This window comes from Hippopotamus amphibius, chromosome 12 (assembly GCF_030028045.1).
Source record: "Hippopotamus amphibius kiboko isolate mHipAmp2 chromosome 12, mHipAmp2.hap2, whole genome shotgun sequence".
In the NCBI taxonomy this organism is placed as follows: Eukaryota; Metazoa; Chordata; class Mammalia; order Artiodactyla; family Hippopotamidae; genus Hippopotamus; species Hippopotamus amphibius.
Window position 1 is genome coordinate 60,730,655 of NC_080197.1, and position 26,337 is coordinate 60,756,991.

The following is a 26,337-nucleotide window of genomic DNA, read 5'->3' on the forward strand; positions in this document are numbered from 1 at the left end:
GCCAAAAATTTTGGATTTGTCCTAATTCTCCTTATGGATATTATAAGACATGATATGTTTTACGTTTCCTAGTGTATATTCCTAGAAATGTGATAGCAGTTTACTCCTCTGCTGATAATGTATGGAGATGCACATTTTCCATCATTTGACTATTTTCATTAAAAACATCTTTCCAGGATATGTTTAGATTATTTAATGTGAGGATTCTAATTAAAGTAGTCATATTGTTATTAGTCTTACAAGAAGTATTCTTCTGTTCGATGGAATCCAAATATCTGAAGTACAAGATAGTAAATCGTTAGCAAGAATTTATTGAGCACCTGCCCTGAATAAAGCTAAGAATTGATAATAAGGAGTATAATGCGTGATTCTTGCCTTGTATTCCACTCAGAATTTCTTTTCTGGATGTTCTCTTAGTCTATGTAAATTACATTAGAAACTGTTTCCATTTCAAATGGGCGCATGAAAATAAGCCATTGACTCTTGCTACTACTTCCTAAAAACACATCCTTTTTCCGCATAAATTGGTGGGGAGAAGTGCAGTGGGGTGGGGAATGGTGACCGAGTTATAACCGATCCTTCTATCTAATTACGTATACAGGTGGCAAATGCATTATTAAAATAGTACTTAGTGTCTTATGTTTGAAGTGAAAATTGTAATTAAAAAGTATGTTCTCTCCTACTGCGAGTACTTTAGCAGAGGGGTCTTGTCTATCTGGTGAATCTTAAAAGAACAATTAAAAGTGATATTGTTTCTATTTCGGTGAACTGCTCACATCTCCAGTATATCAAATAAGTGTTTTAACTTCACTCACTGGCATGTTTTAACTGTCTCAAACATACTGTTTATTTTAAACGACTGTGTGACGTGTTCTCCAAGTCTTGGATTTAAGTGTAACCTTGGGTGGCCATAATGTGATCAGTTAGTTTTCCAACCACATTTCATTATTTCATGATAGCATTAATGTATATTCTCAAACTTGAATATTTTTTTCTGCTAGCTATATTCTGTTTTTAAAAGAAAGCTTCTGAGTGGCATGTGAGAAAACAGTCTAAAAGTTGGTTGGCTAATTAAAATTTTTTTTCCTTTTTAAATGTAGGATTCCTTAATTCTGGTTCTTCAAAATTCTCTTTTGAAGAAAAGGAGAATCATATCGTTAATAATAATACCTTGATCTCTTAATAATTGAGGTTATTAAATTTTCATGTTTTTGTCTTGCCTGTTTAATTTGATTAAAAAAATTACTTTGGGTCAAGAACTGTGCTTTAAATTTTTTTTTATTCCATCAGGCCCCAGCTTAGAACATTAAGAATAATAAATGCTCAGCCAACATTTTTTTATTTACTTGTAAAATAAAAGGGAAAAAAGCTGTAGATTATTACTTGTCATAAATAAAAAACAAAATATTTGTTCTTTCTGATATTTTCTAATGAGTAAATAGCCATCACTTTCTACTGTTGAGTTACAATCTAAAAGCAGGTAAGTGTCTGTTTGTTTGTGTGTCAAAGCTTATATTTGTAATCATTCTCTATACACGAGAGTCATTGCCATTGAAAAACCACTGTCTTCTCATTTCTCTGTTCTTACATGTTGTATTGCCATCTTATTTCCAGGGACTCCCGAAAGCCTTGCTGAGAAAGAGAGGCAGCTCATGGGTATGATCAATCAGCTCACCAGCCTGCGAGAGCAGCTGCTGGCTGCACACGATGAGCAGAAGAAACTGGCTGCGTCTCAGATTGAGAAGCAGCGCCAGCAAATGGAGCTGGCCAAGCAGCAGCAAGAACAGGTAAGAACTAGAGACACAGTCAGTATCTAGTAAGAACTAGAGACTCAGGAATTGCTTTGCCTGCAACGTATAGGCCACTCTTGGAGGCAAACAAAGATCACTAAAAGCTCCTCCCCCCTGCCTTGCATAATAAAAAGGCAGACCACCAAAGCAAACAAAAAACTCATCTGAAAAAGCTTATCAACCATTTTAGTGGCACGTAACATGGAAGTGATTATAATCAAGGAGAAATTCATGAGAGAAGTACCTAAAGCACGATGGAGAGCCAGGAGAGTATTTCCAGTCAGGGACATTATGAAAGACTTCATTCAGCATGTTTGGTGTGAGCTTTGAAGGCTAGGTAGGATTCAACGAGTGAAGTAAATTTCTAATTATGGGGCAGGAAGTTTGGTTTAGGAGGCTATTATAATCTGTTTCATTCATTTATTCAAAAAATAGTAATCAAGTGCTCCTTGAGTGCCAGGCACAGTGCTAACTGCTGAAGTTAATTATGAGAAAGACAAAGTTCCTAAATTCTAGTGGAAAGAGACGATTAACAAAGGGAAAGAAAAATTAATAAAATAACGTCAGATAGTGATAAGTAATTTGAAAAAATGTAATAAGAGTAATCTGATAAATATTGATGAAATGGCCAGATTTGGGTTGCCATCTTCGTTCGGGTGGTTGGATCTGGCAGTTAAGCTCAGATCTAACTGACATACATAACTGACATATGAGAGGCATCCGTATTAATACCTAGGGCCAGGGTGTTTCATGCAGAGGAATGACAGGTTTATAGGCCTTAAATGGTGATATCATGAGAAAATGGAAAGGAACTAAGGGTAGATAGATGTTTGGGAGATGCTGGCATATAGCTGGTAGGGAGAGGAGAATGAACATAGCCAGAAGCAAGAAGCTACTAGCTTCTCACTGTCAGCCTTTAAGCACGTGGCTTCTCTGGAACTTTAGTAGCAGAGATCAGATAATAAGAATTGACACGTAGAAGAATGATGTGTAGGGGGAAATGGAGGTAATGCGTAAGAACTGTTACTTAAAAGAAGATTGGTAGTAATGGGAAGGGAAGCCAGAAGTGTCATAGGGTGAGCTTATGTATAAAGATGGTACATCTTCTCTGGACTACCTCACTTTACTATCCCGTGTTCTGGGTTTAGTGTACTCACCATCTTAAGTGGAGGAGGGCTGTTATTTAGTCAAGGGTATTTTTGTATCTACACGAATAATGCACAGCCTTTTAGACTGCTGTCAAAGTGTGAACTAGCAGAGCTGGAAGAGGTGGGAAGCATTCAGATTACATCTGAAGAGCCCTCCTTTCCTTGCGTTTACTCTTCTCTACTTGATAGTTCATCTCTGCTTGAAAGATGGTATTTTTATTTTTAATGAAATGCCTCACCATTTTCCTTAAATATATATTTGGCCTGTTATTGGGGATGGCCCATATTCCTCTTGCTTTACCCTTTTGATGAAACAGCTCACAGTGACAGTCTAGAAGAACAGCACTCTTTTCTTGTTCATAACCCTCAGTACGTTCAGACATCTGAATTCAGAAAATCCTAGGAACCTCTGAAACTGGAGCTCAGATGGGGATATTTCTTTGTAGAGAATCCCTGCTTTGGTGGGCCTGAGGGCCTGCTTGTCCTAAAAAATCTGAGCAATTACTAATGGAGAGCAAGGTTTCTTACTTTCTCTTTCACATTCTGGCCCATCCTCAGATATCATCAGTACATTCTAGAACTTTTTGCTTTCTCTGACATTCTCCTTAGAACTTCAGAAATCCTTAGGTTCTTCCAGAAATCCTCCCCTGTGTTGGAGAGATGCCAGGCAATGGTGCCCACACAGCCTGAGAGAAGATCCCTCCTGAGAGCTACAGGTCAGGTTCCTGCCGCCCAGATCCTTTGCTCTCCCAGATCCTCTCTGCCATGCCGCGCTGGCTCACAGCGTCATCAATCTTGTAGTCACTGATCTTTTCATCAGGACATGGACGTTTCTGAAGGACATTTAGTACTTACTCCTTAAGATTCAGGTTCGGTTTATCTCCCCTCGAGAACTCCTTTTCTGACCCTGCTCCCAACACTCCCTACTCAGTATAGTGTGTCCCTACCCTGTGCTCACAGTATTGCTGTTACAGCCCCCTTCGAGCTGCTGATGAACCTGTTTGCTGATCAGCCTTTCCACTCTGAGCTCCATTCCACGTTCATCCATTCAACACATTTCTGTTGAGCACAGTTTGATGCCAGCTTCTGTTCTAGTTAATGGGACACAGCGAGGAATAAAACAGACAAAGATCCCTTATGTATAGAATTCTAGTTGGGAAGAGATAGAAAATAAATAAGTAAAATATATGTTGAAAATGAAGCAGAGAAATAGGGATGAGGGTGCCAGGTAGAGAGGTAGGCTCTTTTAAAATGAGTGCTTAGGGAAGGCCTCATTGACAGGGTAGCAGCTGAGCAGAGACTTGTAGGAAGTGAGGGAGTGAGCAATGCCGTTATCTAGGAAAAGCGTGTTCCACATGGAGGGGAAAGCAAGTGCAAAGGCCCAGAGGCAGGAGTATCCTCGGGAAATAGGCGTTTCCTTGGTGTGTTCAACAGATGAGAGAGCAGTGTGGCGAGACTGGAGTGACAAAGAAAGGAGAGAGAGGAGATGAGATAAGAGAGCTAGCAGGAGGCCAGCTCATACAGGGCCTCACAGGCATCGTATGGAAACTGGCTTTTACCCTGCACGAGACAGAGGGTTTTGAAAAGATGAATAACATGACACAAGTTATATTTTGAAAGAATCTCTCTTGATGCTGGTTTATAATAGGCTACAGGGAGCAAGGGCAGTGCAGAAAGCGCAAATAGGAAGCTATCACAGCAATCCAGGCCAGAGACAGCGGTGACTCGGAACAGGACAAAGTGTGGCGGGCTTATGGGGTGGTTAGTTTATTGATAAAATCTTAAGGTGCTTATAAAAGGATTTAAATATCAGCTGAAATATTGATACGTGGGAGGAAAGAACCGAACTTAAGGAAGAGAATGGTATTTCATTTTCTACCTTTTCCTTTCTGACTTTTCTTCAAGGAAAAAAAAAAGGAATTTCTTTCAGCTGTATTCCTAAGATAAAAAACAAAAGCATTAAAATAATTATAATTGTACCAGTGTACAGAGGGGAAATAAAAAATTCACTGTGCAGCCACGTTGACCCAACCTCATCATACAGGTTCTTTACTTTCATTCACAGTAATGGATTCTGCATAATTTTTTTTCCTGAATTTTTAGCTTTCTGATACAGAGCTTAAGGAATATACTTCATAATGAAAATGACAGTGATCATAGCATTGAGAATAAGAATTAGATCTTATTTATAAGAGAGCTGTAAGTTTCATAAGATTAGAAGTTACATTCTCTTTAGAAGGTTTCCCGCCCTGTCTAATGGAATGATGTTTAAATTTTTCTTCTCATCTCTTCACTCATGCATTCTTCATCAGATGTTTGTTCTGTATTCCTTTTGCATCAGGCTTTGTGCAGATGGTGAGAGCAAAATCTACATGACCCCTAATTTCACTGTATTTATGGATTTCTACCTAGGAGACAGAAACCTTGAATTAAAACAAAAACAAAAATAAATGTAACATCATAGCACATGGTGTAGTATTAAGTAGGTAGAGGATGTTATAAAAGCAGAAAACGGAGCAATTGTGGTAGTCTGACTTAGAAAACACTTAAGATGACCACATTGAGGGCTTATTCCAGAGTTTAGTTTTTGAATCTGTTGAATTTGGAGTGCCTTTGAGAATGATGTTGGATAAATGGCTCTAAAGCTTAAAGTAAAGATCCAACCTAGAGAAACAAATTTGTATCACTTGGCATATGTGTGGACCTAACTATAGAGGGAGAAGAATAGAGTCTAAAATTGAGCCTACGACATTGAGTGGCTGGAGAGAGCCATTGACAGTAACTGAGAAGGACCAGTCTCAGAGGTAGGAGCAAAACCAGGAGAATGTGATGTCACAGAAGCCAAGGGAGAAAGTTCAGGATCAAGGGAAAATACTTGAATATTGAATTCTGATGAAAAGTCAAATGATGAGGACTAGAAAACACTTTAGAATTTTAAAAATTGGAAGTGACTGGTGACTTTATGAAGAATCCTTTTGGTAGAGAGTGGGGACAGAGGCCAGAATTGAATGTGTTGAGGACTCGGTAGTTAGGGATTTGTGGGAGGCAGAAATGACAGTATTTACTAGGATGCAAATATATACCAAAACCTCACTAAGAATACAGCATCTTACAACACTTTGTGCTACTCTGAGCTCTTTGTCACACACCCTTCTGTTTATGAAGTGTTCTTTTTCTTTTCTAAGGGCTGAAAATGTTAGAGGCAGTACCTCCTTAATATGTTGCCAGGAAGAGGGATTTTTAAAACCGTAGCATTTCATACTGGATGGGACCTCTGTTGTGTTGTGTCTTAGGCTTCATTTGTTTTAGGTCAAAAGAAACAAAACTGTTCCTGAAATCTAAATATCTTGTTTGATCCTACTTAAGGATGAACTGCTGGTCCTTATAGGAGTGCGGGCACATCTATTTTCATAAGCTTAATCAGCGTCACATCAAACTTTGAAACACAGAACATTGGTACTTTCCCCCCGGGACTGCAATATACTCTGAAATTTTTCCTGTGCTGTTTCTCCGCAGATTGCAAGACAACAGCAGCAGCTTCTGCAGCAGCAACACAAAATCAACTTGCTTCAGCAACAGATCCAGGTCAGAAATCATGGTTTCATACGGACTTCCAGTTAAGAAATAGATTCTCTCTCTCATTTTTAGATGACCTAACTGAAATGAGCTCCAAAATAACAGTTAATTTCAGCCTAATCATGACGTGTCGCCCCCTGTGTCATGAGAATCTGGCACATGGTGGCTCTGTCATGGGCCGGATCGTGTCAGGGAGTTTCAGGAGAAACGAGCTGATGGTAATTTTTATCCTACACTGAAAGGAAATTATTGTTGAGAAATGTGAGAAATGTTTCATTTTCTCAATTCTTTAATGTTTAATGTGTGCCTGTAAATGTTCTTCATGGGGGAGGTGCAGGGGAACCAAAGCAGAAAGGTACTGCAGGTTTTCAGTTAGACAGCGGTGGCAGAGAGAACTTTTTACAGTAGGCTCAAGAGCCATGTGTAATCAAGGTGGAAGTCAGGGAAGCTAGTGATTTGGGGTGCAAGTCGAATTTCACCCTTCATGTTGCCTGGAGAAATGAAGACCGAGAGCCTCATAACCTCCATGTTTTTCTTCTGTGGAAAGTTGCAGTGGTGAGAAAGCTGCCAGGGATAGCTTGTCTCCACCACTCTCTTGTGGCACGCGCTTTGACAAAATTTGTTTCCTTTTCTGAAAGCACCTATTTCATAGAGTACTTATGAGGATTTAGTAAACTCATGGATGGAGAGCTTTAGTGTGGTGTCAAGGCACATGGTAAGTGCGCAATACATACTTGCTATGACTAGCAGGGAAAGGAATCTAGTTCATGGAGCAATGACTCCAAGCTTACGTGACATCATGCATCTGAAAGCAGCTGTTAGCTTTGTAGTCAGCTTATCTGGGGAGAAATTTATCATCTTCTTGAAGCTCTGATTTGAGAATCCAGTATATTTTATTAAGTGTAAACATCATAAATGAGAAGCAAACATGTCAAAATTATTTCATTTGCATGTTTATCATATTTAGACTTATTTTTCCAAAAAAGTTTATCCCATTTTATCTAACTCAGTCAGCTACACTTAATTTCTTTACTCTGGATGATATAGCCCAATCAAGGTTTACTCATTCTTGTTCCACCTGAGATTTTAATGAGCTGGTCACAGCTTGAGTGAGACAGACACACATCAGTGAAATGTTCCAACCAAGACTCTTTGCCTTCCCTAATGATGAACAGCGCCTCTCTAATGTGATGTTATCTGTCTGTCCATATCTGGTGTGTGGTTGTTCATTCAGTGGTTTAAAGCTGTTTGTTGGGTTTCATGTTCAGCCTGAGCATGCTGACTTTGAATGTAGTTTTAGTGGATAGTACCAGGTTATCTACACTTAAAATGTTTTTGATTATTGAAACTCAAACATAATAAAACTGTTATAGCAATTTCTCATTATAAATAAGGTACAATTCCATAACGAGTGATATGGACCTTTGCAAGTCACTCGGTTTCACTGTAATTTGATGAGGCTACCAATGGCTTTAAGTTTTTATAATTTTTATGAGATTGAGATAGTCTTTTGTTAAATAGAATTGCAAACATGTATGTAAACCTATATTATAAGTATATAGTGGGCTCAGTCTGCTGTTTTCTGACCACGTAAATTGTGCAACACCTTCAGTACTTTTTTTGGAATTATTCCACAGTTACAACCACTTCATTCATAATGTGGATTTAAAGCTCTGTCATAAGGACAAAATGTCAAAATTGGTGGATTTCTTGCTCCAGAGCATGGAGCATTATAATTTATGTCAGAGCATTTTTTAAATGAAGTACTGTAAACTGTTCCAGAAATGACATGACTACAGAAACTGTCTTCTAGTGAGGTGGAACCAAGTTTATTGACTTGCCCAAGGTCACATGACTAGTTATAGGTAGAACGAGGATCAGAAACAAAGTTTTCTGACTGCTAGTAGAAATTTTGCTGTGTATGAGAATTTTAAAAGCTCGGACTTTCTATTTGACCAGAGTGTTATGCTGCTGGCCTCCACTAGTTCACAGGGTAAAAAAAAAAAAATGCCAGTAGTCCCTGAAGGAAATAATGTCATACTGATAGTAATTTGGGGGAAATATTGAGAGATGTGGAGAGATTATGTCTGTGTATTTGTCCTCTTTCTAGTGTTAGTACATCATATAAATGATACCGACAGAGTCAAAACCCATCAAGCTAGTATTTAAAAAAAGAAAAGTCTGGGAATGTTTCAGGCAAAAAATAAGTACTGAGCAAGAGTGACAGTCTGAAAGGAATTAATTTTCACAGCTTCTAGTGTATTCATTAACTAAATGCATAGTTCTAAAGTATATTTTATAAATTGTTAATTTGGAGCTGTCTTACAAACACTTAATGGTTATGAAAATCACAATATATTTAAATTAGTCTATTGAGAGGTTGTTCAGACAGTTATGGGAAGCACTGATGTAGTGGCATGTGTAGAAATAGAAGAATTAAAACATAGAAGAGATCCTTTTTGTTCCCCACATAAATCCGTAATCATATTGCCATTTTAGAATTTTTTCTCTCCCTCTTCTTCTTTCTACTTCCTCCTTTTCTTTGGCAGCATAGGACAAGGAGGGAGAGGATTAGAAATCAAACCTGCTATCGTGGAAGGCAAAGTAAATTGATAACAAATATTATTATGAAATGAATTTTTGTCAATGCATACATAATCAAAATGCTCACATAAGAACTTACAATAGATTAAATTTTCTCTGATATCTGAAAATACTTACTCGTAGTATATTTTGAATTTGATCTGCTTGTTTTTCTTTCTTAAATATGGAGCCTTAAGACCTTGTATGAATAAACGTACTACTTATATTATTCATACTGATTGCAGTTTTTAGATGTTTTGTGTGATTGTTCCTTTGGACCTTAGAAAACAATGCATTTTAGTTCCTTTATTGATATAATAGTAGACTGCAGTGTTCCTAGTCCACAGTTAAGGCTGCGTTTAAAACTTTTCTTTTCAACTATAAATACACAAGACATTAATTTGGTCCAAATATTGGGAAAGTCACTCAATACATTAGATGGGTTAAGCAGATCTGCGAGATGGATTACATTGATAGGTAAGAGAGCAGAGCGAATTTTCACACTTGATAGCTGTGTTAAATGACAGGAGGGTGATGTTGCCTGACATTTCCCTCATTCTTGTACTAGTATCTCTTTAAAGGAGAGGTCGATTTAGTCATCTTTATTCCATTTGAAGTGTATTTCATTCAGCTTTGAAAACATATGAACAAGTTTGTCGTGTGTATGTGAACAAACATTCACATATTCTAATGACCCAGGTTATTTAAAATTTCTCTCGACCTGTTAATTCTGTTTTCTTTCAACTCCAGATGAAAAGAATAGTGGTAAGTTTTACTCTGTAGTTATTTACTGTAAGAGAAAATGCCATAAGAACTGGCAAATTAGCCAGTTTAATCATTTAGGATCAATTCTTTGTGAACTGTTTTTATATCTTTAAAAAGCAACCTTGGCTCTAAGTTTGCATGATTCCAATTGGGTTGAAAACTCAATCTACATTACTTCTTTATAAAGACTTTATAGAGTTACAATCTTCTTCCAGGTTTATTCATATAACTCATAAAGATCTAAGGAAGAATTAAGAAAGTTTTCTGTCATTCTTTGCAAGATCATAAATCAGTTCATTCTACAAATAAAATTATGCATAATATCAGAAACATCCCTTCTTCCCTCAAGAATTTGTCTCTTTCTTTATGAAGACCCTTAATTTTAGGAGGACTAAGGTTTAGTCTTCTTTTTCTACTATTCAGCAATATTTTTCTTTAGTGTTTAGTGTCCTTTAAAAGAAGAACATTTTTGCACTTTTACTTACTATATCTAGTTGTTTTAATACACATTAATAAGGTAAAATTTTATAAATATTTGTAAATATTTATAATATTTCAGAGAAGAATATCCTTCTAGATATTGTGAGGGTAATTTTTTTTCTTTTACTCTATTGCTTGCACTGTAGTGCCCATCTTCAGCAGTTTTATTTCCTGACTAATCTCTTTTTTTTTATAATAAATCAGCCTGTTTCTAATACTGTTGGATGGGTTTTGTTTCCTAGACCAATGGTTCATCTTGACCTGATTCACTGTTAGCAAAACCTTTTAAAGTAAATAAATGAGTGACCTCTACTCAACATCCATTATGGCAACAAACTGAATGTTCCTAAAGACTCAAATTCTCTTTTTGTCTTGAAGCTTTGTATAGGACATAGTTTCTATAGCTTTGGGTCTGTGTTTGGGGGAGGAGGGAAGCATGTCCTAGCTTTAAATTTCTTACTCTTTTTCAGTAATACTTAATGGAATTTAAAGTTCTTATTAGCATCTTAGAAGGTCAGTCCAACAACATGCTCTAATATGAAATTGACAAATATTTTTAAGGGCAAATTTAAAGATATTGTACTTCTTTGTAAATGCACAATTCCGTGATTCCCATACCAGAAGCTGTGTTTAAACTTTCATAAGAGATGCCACATATTTGTTGCATTCCCTCTTCTGATAAACTTTTCCAGCTATTGTTCATTGTGTTCTCTTGGGGGCAAAGAATTGATATTTAATGACCCCCATCATCGTTTCTGATTCATAAGATGAGCACATGCAGGACTAATAGTAGCTTTGGGTCACTGATTCTGTCTGGAGCTGAGGATTGAGCAAAGGATAAATCTCTGTTCCTTCGTGTTCTTAGCTGTGTGGTGTATATTCCATAGTATGTAGGAAAGAGCTTGATTTTTTAGATGTTATAGGATTATATTTAACTATATGAAATTTAAGTGTATTAAATGGTTAAACCAAAAGATAGAGAGTGGGTTCTATGGATTTAGACATACTCATATTCAGTTTCTGCATCTTTATACCTCATCTGCTATGTGATCTTGGGAAAATTGATCAATACTTCTGAGTTTCGTTATTCCCATTTATTAAATGGGAATTATAGTACCTGAGTCACAGCTGGTGAGTCTGTGGGTTCAGTGGCACCATCCCTGGCATGTAGTGAGCACACAATGCTAAAGATTTTAGCCTAAGTCATTAGAGAAACTTCTTTCTCTATTTCTTATGATGGACAATGTAATGAATATTTCTAGCAAGAGGAGAATTTCTAGGAAAAAAAAATATGTATATAACCTACATGGCAGTAGCCACTGAAAACTGTAAGTTCACTGTTCCAAATTTATATGATTTTAGAACTACAACAGATTTTTAGAAAGCCTTTATTTAGATCTATCTCTCATTCTGACATTTGTAAACTGAAAGCAAGTAAGGTTAGAAGATTTTCCCAATGTCACATGAGTTGTTACTTGTGGAACGATGGCTGGATTCCAAGTTTCTCTAGCCTTGGTCCAGTTCATTTTTATTTCACTGATATTCTACCATTTAAGGCTTAATGGCCCAAAGTTTTAAAATGAGTTTTCTTTCCCTGGGAACTTATTCCTACAAAGTAAAAATACGTCTTGACTTATATACAATTGAATGATTAAGTTGCAGTCATGGGCTCAACCAATTTGTGATAAAGGTTTCATTTTATTGGAGCCAAAGTTCTCTGAGCTCATTAAGAGTTTGGGTAATTCTTGATAAATTATTATGCAGAAGGAAATCCATTGAAATATTGTATTGAAAACATAATAACGTTAAAGGTGAAATAATAGTACCTGACTGACCTGCTGATTTATGATTTCTTTCTCTGAGTGTGGTAAGTTGGAAGCATTTTACCCCCCTCAACAAGACCCCACACACATACATGAGCACAAAGAGATTGCAAAGTAACCTTGTCTCTTTAGGAAACTGGAAATGCCAAGAATAAACACCGTATAATTAAGGTAGCATTTCAGCCTGAGAAGGAAATGCATTAACTCCTTGAGCTCCAACTAATGTTTCACTGTATGAAATAAAATATACCACCCCTGGGAGGATATAGTTCTTGATATTCAGATAGATTATTAGAGGAGAAAATGTGGAGATACAAAGTAGCAGCTTTAGGAATGACTTTCCTCTCTTCCTTATACTTTCTGAAAGGAGAACTTCCTATTGAGAAGATGGGTGTCCTCTCCTAAAAGAGCAGTGATGATAACTGCAGGTCTGTCCTTTTTCTCTGAGGGAGCCATTTTAAAATCCTTTAAGCATTCTTATTTTTTTTAAATACATCTCCTGATGATTACCTAATGATAAAATTTCAGTCGTTCATATTATTTCTCTGTCTGGACACACCTGCATTTGTAGATAGAGATACAGATAGATTGATATGCATATATATTTTTAAATTTTTATGGATATAACACCTGCTTCATGGCTAGAAGAGGAGTACAGGAGAGTAATGAAAGCAACCATCCAGAACCCAGTCCTCTGTACTGTGCCCAGTCTTTTCACTTAGAAGGAGCCTCATTAAAATCTTTCATTTTTAATAGCCTTATAGTATTTATTATACTTCTATATATCAAATATTATTATTGTGCTATTTCTGACATCAACTTTAGATATCATTAACTTGGAAACTGGAAATTTCGTTCTGATATTGCCACCCCAACTTCCTCCCCTATACCCCCCTCACCTTGTAACATAGTTACGTAAGTCATTTAAGTTCTTCCAATAGATATTTTTAAACTTTAAATAGTTAACTTACACCTCTTTTCTCAATCCACTACAGTGTCTCTTAACACTTGCCTTGTCGGATGAGGATGACATCTCTCCTCTCACATCCAACTGCCAATTTCTGTTATCTGTATGTTTACTCTAAATATATATAATACATGTGTGGATATATATATATGTATATATACCCATACACACATAGCTATTGTGCTTTACTTGTTGGTTAATCCTAAAAGTTGAAAATCAAGAAATGATTTTTATATTAAAATATCAATCTATATATTTTTTCTGCATAGTCTAAATAAAGTGCTCCATTTCTCTGTAGCTTTGAGCTTTCCAACTGCCTTTTCATTAGTCTTTCTTCCTCATGTTATTTGCCTTATTACCTCCGTAAATTCTCAAGAATAAACCAGATCTCCATAATCCAGCTTTCCTTCATACCTGCTCCCTAGTCCTCTGTCCTCCTGCCTTCATTTAGGTTAGTTAGTCCCGCCGACATTCTAGGATATCCCTTTATGGTTCTCCAGGGTCGGAGGAATCACCATTTCCTATATTGTGCTCCTTGGTTTATCTCCTTGTTTTGCTTCAGAATCACATCAAGAAACTGCCTAGAAAAAAAATAAGGAGGGGCAGGGATCTGCATAGGATATGATGTTTCTGGGATTAAAAAGTTCTAATGTATGCACATGCACTAATGCTCCATTTTACCCCTCTACTCGGTCGATAACTTGTGCAAATAAAATTGTGAGTTGGAAGTCATTTCCCTTATATTTCATATCCATTGACTCATCATCAGCTAGTGTCTGTGAGAAATATGATGTTGACCTGATGCTTTTCTTGGTGGTGACCAATATTTTTCCTTTCTGAAAGCTTTTAGTATCTTCTGTTTACTGTGACATTTCACAGTAAATAAAAAATGTGAGAATATGTGCTGATATTTTTCAATTATTATTTTTGTAAACATCATGAATCTTTTATTCTCAAGTTATGTTCTTTTGCTCTGGAAAATTATCTTGTCTTTTTTTTCTTGACCATCTTATTCCCTTTATTTTTCACTTCTTTCTGAGTCTCCTATTAGGCAGACATTGTATTTTCTGGGTTAGTAATTATGTTTCTTAATGTTCATATTTTTTTTGTCGCTGTTTCTTGGTTCTTTTTTTTAAAGGATTGCCTAAACTTTATGTCCTAAACTTTTTAATTGAATCTTTGAGAACTTACCTTTTTAATTTTCATGAGCAAATTCCAAAAGCCATGGTAATTCTTTCTCAGGTTATACTATTGTTTAATGAATCATTTCTCCTTGAATATCTCAGGGTATACAAATTTGAGGGTGTTACCAAAAAAATTAAATTCTCATTTCCTTACATTATCTTGTCTCTCATTTTCACCTCCTTGTTTCTCTTGATGTTACTCTTTCAGCTTGAAGTTCTACTCGAATTAGAAAATGACTGGTTACACATCCAGATTTAAGAATGAGATGAGAACACGCAGACGGGGAGCTCTGACTATGAATGAGGCTTATGGGCACTGCTTTGTTGAGAACAGGAAGCTGGCCATACATAACATGAATCCTCTATGTGGGTACAGAAAGGTCTCTGTTCTGGGATTCCAACCATCATGTGCTAGCTATCTTAAGTTTCCTTAGACTGTTCAGTTTCTGTTGAGGGGGTGTGATGTAGCTGGCGGAGAGGATGATAGCCACTTTCAAATAATACTGCTTTCAACCCAGGTCTTAAACTCCTGTTTTCTCTCATACCTAGTGTTTCAAGTCCTAAGACTTTTTGGTGATTCTGAGTAAAAACTAAGCCACATTTTCACTTAACCCCCTCAATGTATACTCTAGTCTGTTTCACCCACTTTCATCAGCTGACACTGTACAGTTGCTTTTCATCTTCCAAAACTTTGGCCATATTTCTTGCCTATGCATTCCTTTTATTCTTAGTTTTCTTATGTGATATAGGTTTATAAATTATTTTGTTTTTATCCTTTTAATGGTGTCTTCAGAAAGAATGGAGATATATGCACATGGTCAGTCTATCTTGGATTGTAAATCAGAACATCATTTTAAAAAATTCTTTCTTTTTAAATAAGAGAAAATATTCAGAACAGTATCTGGGAACAAAAGAATCTTTGTAAAGAGGATGAGTTATTGCAGAAAGGTGAAGCTCGAGGGTCCAAAACCAGAATTTACAGTTCTAAGATCTGTGTAACATAGAATATATTTTTTAGTTTCTCTGGTGGGAAAATAATGGGGACAAGGGACATAGATATGGAGAATTTCACCATCCTTTTCCTCTTTTTGTTCAATTTGTCAAACAGTATGAATTTATATTTATATATAATTTTAGACAATGACCTTGATATTTTAAACTTTTTAAAATCATTATTGAGACCCTAGTTGAAATAACAGCTACATTTGATGTCTCTGTTGGAGTGATGTTGACAACAGTTTTCAGAAGTTGTAATCCTGGTTCTGTAATTCATTCGTCCTGACTTAGGCTCCTCACTAAAGACCTAAACAGTGCATTTCATGGAAGGAGGTCATTTTGTTTTCCTCAATTTTTTATGTAGAATCTGAATCTTTCTTGTTGTTTTCCCTTTTCTGTTATCCCATTTCTGTGCTATTTCTGTGTTTCTTCTTTCTCCAGTCTTTGCAGTATGATTTCTGAAGTGAATCCTGGTTTCATTTAATCCAGTATGGCCGTTCTGGAATCACCGAGACTGGCCCAGAAAGCAGACTGAGAGCAGCATTTCCCATGACTTTGCAACCTTTCCCAAACATTACCTGTGGAAAAAGTTGAACACTGTTCTTCACTGGGGCTCTACAGTTCATATCTTATCAGTTAACAAAGCAGAATCCATCAGTGCTTAGGTAAAACCTAGGAGTGTAATTATCAAATAGCGGAAAACAAAATGAAGCAAGTTATCAACAGCAGGTTTGGAGAATATAGGTCAAAAGTCAGTATGTTGGCCTAAAATGAACTTCATTTATTTCACCTTAATTTATACAGTTAGTGTGGTAAATAAATGTGGTAGCAGGAAGTGCTCATAGAGTCTTTAGAAAGAATTTCTGTCTCCTACCTTTGAAGAGAGTTGCCAGATAGGTAGAAAATTAGTTGCCAATGAAATTAACAGTGTTAACATAAAATGAATTAATTCTGTGAAGAGTAATTATGTCATGAGTCAAGACATAGATTCCAGACATGCCTAGCACATGGCAAATTTCCTTCAGCTCTCTAGCCAGGTTACTAATTTCTACTCAAAAGTTGGTACATTTTTATGCAATTTACAGGCAACAAGAAACTAATTGACTTTTTACTCTGTGTGTGTGTGTGTTTGGCTCTTTTCAGAAAAGAAAGATTAACAATTAAAATACAGTGAGAAAGGAAACATAAATAGAACACAAGATACCTTTGTGATACCAGAATGGTCCCCAGTTTTCCCTTGAAGAAGAAACAAAAATAAAACTGAACTGCTTCTTTTTCAGTGAATATTATAGAAGTGCTTAATGCTCAGTCTTCATTATACTAGAGCTCACAGCAGCATTTGATAAAGCTGATCACTCCCACTTTCTTGTAACGGTGTTCGGTTGGCCTCCAGAAGACCACGTTCTTCCCCATGCTCAGTCTCATTTGGTAGGTTCTTTCCTATCCTTAAAAGGCTAACTTGCAGTTATTCTCCATCATCTGACTTCTTTATCCCCACTTATTTCGTAAATGATCCCATCTAAAGTCTTTGTATCCTATGGATAGTACTCCACAATTTATCTAGAGAGCCTCAGAGTGTAATACCCAGCAGTCTACTCAGCCTATTTAGATGGATAACTAATATGCACTTCAGATTTCACATTTCCCAAACAGAACCTTTAATCATCTCCCCCAAACTCATTCTTTCCTGATTTATCCAACTGTGAATGTGATACCACTTGCTTAGCTGCTGTTGCCAAAGACCTAGGAGCTGCCTTTGTATCCTTTCACTGTCTTATATCTCACGACTAATCCATGGGAATTCACTTTTATCCTCAAAACCTATCAATTGCGCAACTTCTCCCATGATTACTCTAGTCTACGTCACCATCATTTCTCACTTAGGCTACTGTAGTAGACTCCTAACCAGACTGGTCATCCTACTTGCTCTGTTGACCTGCCAGCTAGGTTTTTCACACAGCCACTAGAGTAATCTTTTAAATTTAATTGTGCTGTAACCATGCTCAAAATCATGTCATTTAAAGTGAATTCACTCTTTCTTACATTAGTCTTTTGGGCTATACTTGATTGCACCAACCTCTAACTTTCTCCCTCACTCCTTCCACCTTAGAAACCTGTCCTTCCTGGTTGCAAAAAATATGCCAACGATGTCCTAGCATCAGCGCATTTGTATCTGTCCTTCTTGTAGCCTGGCATGCTGTCTTCACTTCATCACATAGCTCAGAGCCTCACTTCATTCAGCCATCTCTTCCAATGCCATCCTCCTCAGGGAGGCCATATCTGAACACCGAAATAGTCCCTGCCTCCTCCAGTTCAGTCTCTGATCTCTTTTCCTGCTGACTTGTCTTTATAGCACTCTCACCCCCCTTATGTTTACTTGATTTTTGCTGTACCCTTGCCACCACTGAATACACACCTGGCAGTAAGTTCTGTGGAGGTCAAAGATTTTATCTGTCTTGATCATTGCTGTAGCCAAAGATCTTGTAAATGTTCTTGGCATATAATGAGAAGTTAGAAATATTTACTCAATGTATGACTGTATGAATGAATAAAGTGAGGGCACAATATCCAGTGTGTAGTGTACGTAAAAATAAGTAAGACAGTGATTTTCTCAAGGGATTAAAATAGATGCTATGAGAGCCATCAAAAATAGATAACCAACATTCCCTAGTGCCGTATGCGATTTGTAAAATCATTTTGTACTTTGTACTACACCAGTAAGAAGAAGCAGCCCATTGCTTATTAAGTGGTTCCCCTTTGTCCAAGTCATTTCTTATGATTGTCACAAGAATTCAGATAGGTTATGGCATTATCTCAATTTTATAGGCAGTGGAACTGAGGGGGTGTGGGGCGGGGTGTAGGAGAGAGATTCTGAGATCCTGACAGTTGAGCACTATGTAGACTAAAAAGTGCCTTCTTCCTCTCTCTCCTTATTAGAGTAGCAATGAGTGATTTAATTCAGATAATCCCTAGAAAATAAGAGTAACTGATCTTATCAAACTGAGTTAAACCTATTAAACTAGCAAATGTGTCAGGATTCTACAGTAAGCCAGGTAAGAGGGTGCCCTTTATAAATGGAGGAAACAAATACTTGTAAATGGAGGAAAGACATGTTTCCCATAAGCAAATATTGCATATAACTAAATCTTCTCTTATAAATGCCAAAAAAGATAGGGTGCCATGTTTATGAAAGATAAATATCTTTTAAAACTATTTTATGCAGACAACTTTGTTAGACCTAAAAAGGAAATTAGGAAAGGTGAACTAATGAACTTTCATAGCATACACATATGTTTAACTATAAGAGAGGTAAACTAATGAGCTAATTTTGATATCATACACATATATTTAATTAGATTTCTATTAATATATCTATATATGCACACAAGTGTCTGTCCATACATTTTTTGCATCATTTTCTCTTCATTTCTTCTATTTAGTGCCAAAATATGTATTAAAATTTTTTCTTCTCCCGTAACCACCATCTAGTTCTAAATAGATGTTTTTACTCTCTTTCTCTCTCTCTGGATTCCGTTCCACAGCTTTGCCGGTACCTGTATCCATACCTGCTGCTTGATCATCCGACATTAGCCACTACTTATTTCCTTTACTATTTTTATTTTATTTTCTCTCCCCCAAAGTTCCTTTCTCTGGCTAACTTTCTCCTCTTTCTTCTCATTATTGAATTGGATTTTACGTTTCCATTGAATAAAAATTTGTTCACAAAGAAACCAAGTGAGTCTACAAGATTGTTTTGTTTTAATTTTTAAAGTAAATTGTTTGAATTACTACAGAGTGATTCAAGAGGCAGAGAGCACAAGAAAACATATAAACAGGCTCAAACAGAGGTTCCGCAGGGTGTTAATGTAATATATTATTTCAGTCATTTCATGATAGAGGGTGTGTGTCATGAGTACCAGTGTCCAGCAGCCAGAAAGAGGAGGAATGGTGCTGCCGTAAGGTAAATCAAGAGATAACAATAAAATTTTCCTGTTGCTTGGTGGAGGTGTTTAGGATGTGTTTTCTTTATATCTTCATCCGCCCCTAATTGAGAATGCTTTAAAATTGAATGACTAGCAGTCAAAACGTGTTTGCTTCAAGCTGAGAAGAAAAATGCTGGTGTCTCGGCTTCCAAACTGATTGCGCTTTGTACACAACTGACAGCTACAGTCACTTTGAGTGACTGATAAGTGGGAAGCTTTGCCACTTATCAAGGAATGCAGGCTGAAAAGAAAAGACTGGAGCCGTTTAGATGCTTTGGCATGTTCAAAATAACATCTTACATCAGTCAGACTCAGAAGCACTAAAAGACATTTAAACTGAAGTAATGTATATAGAAATGTGGTTGGTATATGAGTATATGTATATGAAGAGAGACAAGAATTATTTAACAAGCAAATAGCTGCAAAGAGGTGAAAGAGGAAGCTCTGTTGTCAGGGGTCAATATTTGTGAAATGAATCAATGGTTAAATAATTCACACACATTTGGTAAAACTGACCTTTAGTTTGAAACAAATTTAAAAATACGTAACTATAGATCTCCACCATTATTTACATAAGCAACTAGCTTTAACCAAATGGATACCTTGAAGCACCTGAATAATAAAAATGCCATCTGCTTATATAGGTAGTAATTTTTACCCTGAGGAAGAATCCCAGTTCTCGTTCCCCCTCTTATCTTCTTGTGTAAATAATTTTTTAAATATACCTTTAAAGTATTCTGTTATATCTAACTTAAACAGCATGATTATATAATAAAGTAGAATCAGGATATGTTCTAATTTTAAACATAATTTTGAAACTATGCTAATGAAAGAATATACAGATTCACCAGACTATAATTTCCACAAATAGGAGTTTCTGAAAATGACAATTTTTTTGTACTCAGTTATTATGCATATATATACAGTGCATGTATAGCCTGCTCTAAAATTTCTAGGACTGTTTCAAATATTTTCTCTGTCTATTCACATGAGTTATTCATTCTTTTATACTCTTTGGATTCCTTAATAGGAGGGATGAAATATACCTCGATGATTTTAACCCTTTTGCTAACACCATTCTTCTATTTTCAGTTTGAAAACCCATAAATATACTTGTTTTTGTCAGGCCATGTGCCCCAATTTTAGGTTTGGGGATAAAGTCACAATAACCATAGCCATGGTTAACTTTTCAAACTTGCTTGCCTTGAGCCTGTGTTTCGGAAGACTAAATTTAATGTATAGTCGCTTGATTAAGGAACAGCCAACTGCATGCTTGAGGGGTATAATTATGAAACCCCCAAGTTATTTCACTCTTCTCAATTGGTCTAGGACTGAAGACTAACTCACGTCTACATCATTTTAAAAATGTGGGGATGTGTTTGAAGAGAATCATTTGAGTGAGCAGGAAGAGCAACGTGTTGGGACATTATGGCCTTCAGACCAATCTGTGAACTGCTGCAAGTCCTTGCTGAGATAAGGAGCCTGCTAAACCCATTTCGATTCAGCTGACATTCTTTTTCACTGCAAGAACTTCTTGATGAAGGAAGCAGTTTGGCCATTTATATCCTAGTACAAGCTCCTGACCTCACAGACCAATACCTTGAGCAGTACTGAATTAGAATTCTTTGGTCAATAAAATGTCAATATAGACAAATAGTCTTTAGAGATAACTTAATCCAACTTTACCTTCTTCTGTGGATGGAGAAAATATGGTCCAGAAATGATAAGGGCTATACCCAAGTCCCATGGTTATTAGGCATAGACCCTGATCTCTTAGTCCTGGTTAATCATATTAAATAACCAAGATCTGAAGTATTGCTGAGCACACAATGAGCAGCAGTCCTACAGAGCCCATCAAATTGTGTTTATTACTTTCTCTGGAATTTGAAACAGATATTAAATCTTTTGCTAAAGAAATGTGGAACAATATTTGAATCGTTCCATGAAAATTGTAAATGCTACATTACTTAGGAGAGGACAGTTAGAAAATGTTCATCAAATTCTGATTCACTAAAGTTATCAGAATAACATTTTGGAAGGTATACACAGAAAACTTTCTAAACATATATTTCATTGGCTCATGATGGTTTCTATATTTTTAAAAAAAGATCATTTTTGCAGTGAGCTAGTGTCTCTGCTTGATCCATTTTGGATCAAAATTTATAACATCGTATCTTTAGAGTTTATAAACTAAAGAAAGGAAAACATGGTGTTCTAGTATGAAAATAATGTCTGAATGCTTCTCTAAGAAAATTGTTCCTTTGATAAACAGTAGGTGAGGCTCTTTCAAAGTAAAACTGAAATATTTTAAAGGACCTCTTTGATTTCTAGATATGTTTTAAAAACCTAAACTAGGAAATGAATATTTTGGAAACGGAAAATATTTTCCCATTATGCAGTTGATTTTTCTTTTTCTCACATTGTGAAATGATGCTCATTCCCCAGCCTCCCCATTGAGGGTATTTGATATACTTCTATCATTTATTGAAAGTTTTATCTTTCAGCCTCCTATTGTTTTAAAAAATCCTCTTTCCATTTTGTTCTGTAACAAGAGCTTCATTCATGTAAGGAAATGGGAAAGAAGGCCTTTCTCTAAAATCGTTACCCCTTGAGACACTGAGTGAAGTCTCTCTTGTGATTAAAAAAGGCTGCTGCTTTTAAACGTGTTACAAGCACAAACTTGAGGTGCACAAATAATTCCATCAGCACATCATTACTTTAAACTGTCTTCTCTTTAACCTGTCTTCTAGTACCTTATTTCTTTTTTTTTTTCTTTTTTTGTGCTGTCTCTTACCCAGTTGCTTTCTCCCTAGTTATTCTCCTGCTCGTGACACAGACTCATTCCTAGACAACAGGTTATCTCAGTGAGAATTTAGGAGAAAGAACACAAGGCAGAAATAGGTACCCGTCTGATGTTATTTTGTAAATACATACTTTAAAAATTAGTATCCCAGTAGGATGAAAATGCTAATAATTCTTATAGTTATGGGAGGATTTAGATATGTTGTGACTATCACTTCTCACAGTGGGGTATCATTATATATTTTATTTCTCTTATGTGGCCACTGTAAGATACAAGGTTAATAAATGTAAACAAAATCTCACTTTGAGTAATGTAGCAATGAGGTTTTCATCCACCTAGCAGGTCTGTGCTCATCCATGTCATGACACAATTCAAGTATCTGATGATATTCTCTTGCATATAGTCATAATCATAGAAATAACATAAGGGTCTATTTCAGGAAAAAAGTAAATGATGAAGCCAATCAGTGGACATTCTTTGGTTATTGCGGAAATCATGATCACAGTGTTGATAAAATTATTCCTTTAGGCACTTTGCAAAGATTATTAATTATTAATGGCTTCTTATACTAAGATATGATAGTATTTTCATTGTTCCTTCTTTATCTGATTAAATCCTCAGAACTTTGTTTTATGTAGAATGCTAGAGAGGTACTCTTCCTAAACTTTTTAGTACCGTATTCAGAGCCACATGAATTTTAATCTCCTTTTTGCCCGTCTCCTCCATATATCTTTATTTAATGGCATTTTTTTGCATCTTTCTTTCACTTTTTCTCTTTTTTTATCATTTGATTGATTTTCTTCATTTTGAGACTTGATCAGGGAAAATAGAAAAGAAATATGTAAAAAAAATTCTCAAATTAACCCTAGGTTTGATGTTTTATGAGTTTTTTGATACAGACTAATATGCAATGACATAATACCTGAAAGATGGAGATAGGAAGACTTAGAAAATTCAGTATTGTCTGAGTTTTCACAGAAAAAGATGAAAGGATTATTTCATTATTTCATGTTATTTGTGAAAACATTATGTTTTGCAACCATCCCAGTTCAGTTTACATCAACCTTCTGTGATATAATTCTGACAAGTCCCTGCAATTATGGACCCTAAGACATTGAATCTATTTGTCCAATCTCTTCTTCTGGTTATAAAGATTATGATAGGAGGTTTGATCTTTACCTTTAAGGGTTTTACAGGCTCAGAATGAAACTGAAATGCCTACATGAAGGAATAATGTTTGATTTTTAACGTATTTTCACTGTGAGTATTCTAGAAAGCTCAAGGAGTGTGTCTGTCCCAGAATAATCAGTTCATTTTTTTTAGTCCCTCTAATTACTGACTTCTAGTATTAGATTAGTATCAAGAAGTGATAATATACTAAAAATTTCATATTTTCTCTGTTTGAAACCTCTATCCCGTAAACACACATTTATGACTTGGCTCGTTTTATTGATTCCTTTGCATAAACATTAAAAAAATTAACTGTCTTGAACTTGAAGTATGTCTTTTATTTTTAATGTTTTAAGAATGCTAATGGCATGTTTGTTCAATTTTAATCTTTCCCCTTAGCAACAACCATTTATACAGTAGGGCAAACGTTATAATTTACCTGTTGGAATCACAAAAGAAAAACTCATCACGGAAAGATGTGCAAAGTTAGGTAGATATCTTCCCCCAGTGCCACTGATTGTTCAGATAACTGGAAAACTGTTCTGAGCCTTTTCTCCTTATGATACTGCTTTAACTTAAAGGAGAAACAGAAAATAACCTCAGGATGTGCTGCACTTATTTCATTACTACTTGTCCCTTCTCTCCACCTTGACCACTATTAAGTTTTATTCCATTCTGGCTGTGTTAAGCTGTACTAAATGTCAGTGGGATATCTGCCCACATCATCTGTTATAATGATCTGTTCCTGCTCAGAGGGACTCATTCACTGAGGCGCTCTTTTTACAATCCGACATACCCACCTGCTTGCATAGGAAATATAATTCTCTCCTCATGTAGTCCCAGGCTGGTCTCAATAAACATGAGGGTGAGAAATGCTACAGACCTCTTTTCTTTTCACTATTTAAAAGCTTGCTAAAAGGAAAACAGGAGTAATTAAGTAAGAATACAAATGCTTGTCATTGGTGGGTAGTTTTACTGAGGCAAAAGGAAGAAAATGGAGGTTGAAGATGGACTAAAAATTATGGAATATAGATTATATTTTCTATATATTTAATGTATAGTTTTAAAATTCACTATAATGTATGAAACTAGCACAGCTGGGTTTTTTTTTTTTGGCCTTTTAAGGTCTAGTTAGAGTGTTTATATATATCTTTATAAGGGACCTCAAAGTACTGTCAATTAGATAGGGATCAAACATCCCAGATATTCTGCTCAACTATAATGAAGATATTTTTCTCTTCTTTGAAACAGTGCTCACACATTACTAAGATTTTCAAAATCCTTTGGGGAAAAAAGCCAATAATATAATTTAACTTATGACAAGAGTAAACTGAAACAGTAATTGTAGCTATTTTAAATCTTGAAGGGCCAGAGTAAATTAGGGATGAGAAACATGAACAAAAAAGCAAGAGAAAACCCAGAGGCCTTGGAAAGGCAAAGAATAGAAGTGCAGAGGTGTTTCTTTGAGTGTGGGGATGATGGCCATGTATTTAAAGAAGGGGGGGGGGTGGTGCTTGAAAGAGCACAAGAGAACAGACTGGAGGAAGAATGGTGGTCTTTTCTTTGAAAGGCTTGTGTGGGCTATAGACTTTACTGTTTTCTAGTTGTATGGCTTTGGATGTTGATGTTCAGCTTCTTCGTCTGTAGGTTGGAAATTTTATTACCTCTCACATGATAGTTGAGATAAAAACAATCAAATACCGTAAAGTGAGTGTACCTTAACATTTGTAGAGCACTGGAGCAAACAAATGTTTTTGTTGGTGGTAATCTTGTCTTCCCTTCCTCTACTTCATATCATTACTCTGAACTTGAAATTTGAGTAATCAGCATATCAGAAGGGTTTTTGTTGTTTCTTGTTTGGTCCTCCCTACCCCCAGATGGAGCAGAGCAAGAGAGAAAAAGCAGGAGAATTATGAATTTACCTTCCATTGGTATAATTAGCTTTAATTCATTAAAATACATAATAGAGTATATATGAATATGGTGTCTAAACCAGTTTGTTTGATCACAACCACATCTCCCAGTGTTATCCCTTACACCACAGTTCATTGTCATGCGTCTAAAATGATAAAGATGTCTGCCTGTTGTCCAGAACAATGAACAAGAGGGTTATCTGACAAAACCGTGAATTATTCCAAGGTTCTTTTTTTCTTTTCCTTTATTAATAATAGTGCATGCTAGCTTTCAGTATTTTTGTTGATTTATATCCCTGAATTAACTTTGTCCTTTGTCAAATTGAATTCAGGTATTAGTCTACTTTCTAAATCTTTAAAGTGATTAATAAGTATGTAAGCACACTAAATCATATGATTTACCAATATTTGATTTTAGTTTCACAGTGGGTCACAATATCTTCTGAATGTTACAGAACTTACGGTTCCTGTATAACTTTGGATTCAGTAGTTTGGTAAACTTGAATATGCTAGAATAATTTAAATCAAGTTTTAGTTATGGAAGTTTTATCAAGTCTCTGGAGATCAGGAAATATTTAAGCTCAGTTCAGCTTTCATAAGAGGTATCACTAAAGGTAGTCATGGTGCATGAGAGTGCGATTGGAGTTCTTTAATTGTTAACTGTACTTGGAGACCAAGCATTTCTTTGGAGAAATGACCCGTCTTTCCATTTAACATTACTTATTGGATTCCGTGCTAAGTAGCTGCATGCCTTACCACTGATATTTCTGTATGGAATTCATTCTTTAGAAGGACCATATGGGAGCAGTTGATTGCTTCATCACAACCTGGCACTTGCCTCCAGCTGTGTCCAATAACCTGGAATAGCTGTATTTAGTGGGTCGCTACTAATGTTGTTATTGGTCATAAAAATTAGGTACTTAGAGTAATAATGGGATCTCCGCAGAGTAGAAGTAAGAATATAATTTCTGTCTGACCTTTTAAATGTTGCTAACCTATTGTACAATATAAAATTAATATAAGTGTAAGTTATAACCATTTTATTTCATCTTAAATATTGAGTTTCTGCATTTGTTAGAGTTTACTCCATCCTGTGTCACTAATAAGATGGTAGGAAATGAAGAGACTCAAACTTAGTTATAAATCACAGAAAAAA

At 35.9% G+C, this 26,337-nt stretch overlaps 1 protein-coding gene across 24 annotated transcripts in view; it reads left to right on the top strand.

Moving 5' to 3' along the window:
• SOX5 (SRY-box transcription factor 5) overlaps positions 1–26,337 on the top strand; it is a 952,888-nt gene that overhangs the window by 756,682 nt on the left and 169,869 nt on the right. For all 24 annotated transcript variants that reach the window (XM_057701095.1, XM_057701087.1, XM_057701097.1 and 21 more), the window contains 2 exons: positions 1,615–1,787; positions 6,455–6,523. In XM_057701095.1, the coding sequence (XP_057557078.1) occupies positions 1,615–1,787; positions 6,455–6,523 (242 nt within the window). The remainder of the gene's footprint in view (positions 1–1,614; positions 1,788–6,454; positions 6,524–26,337) is intronic.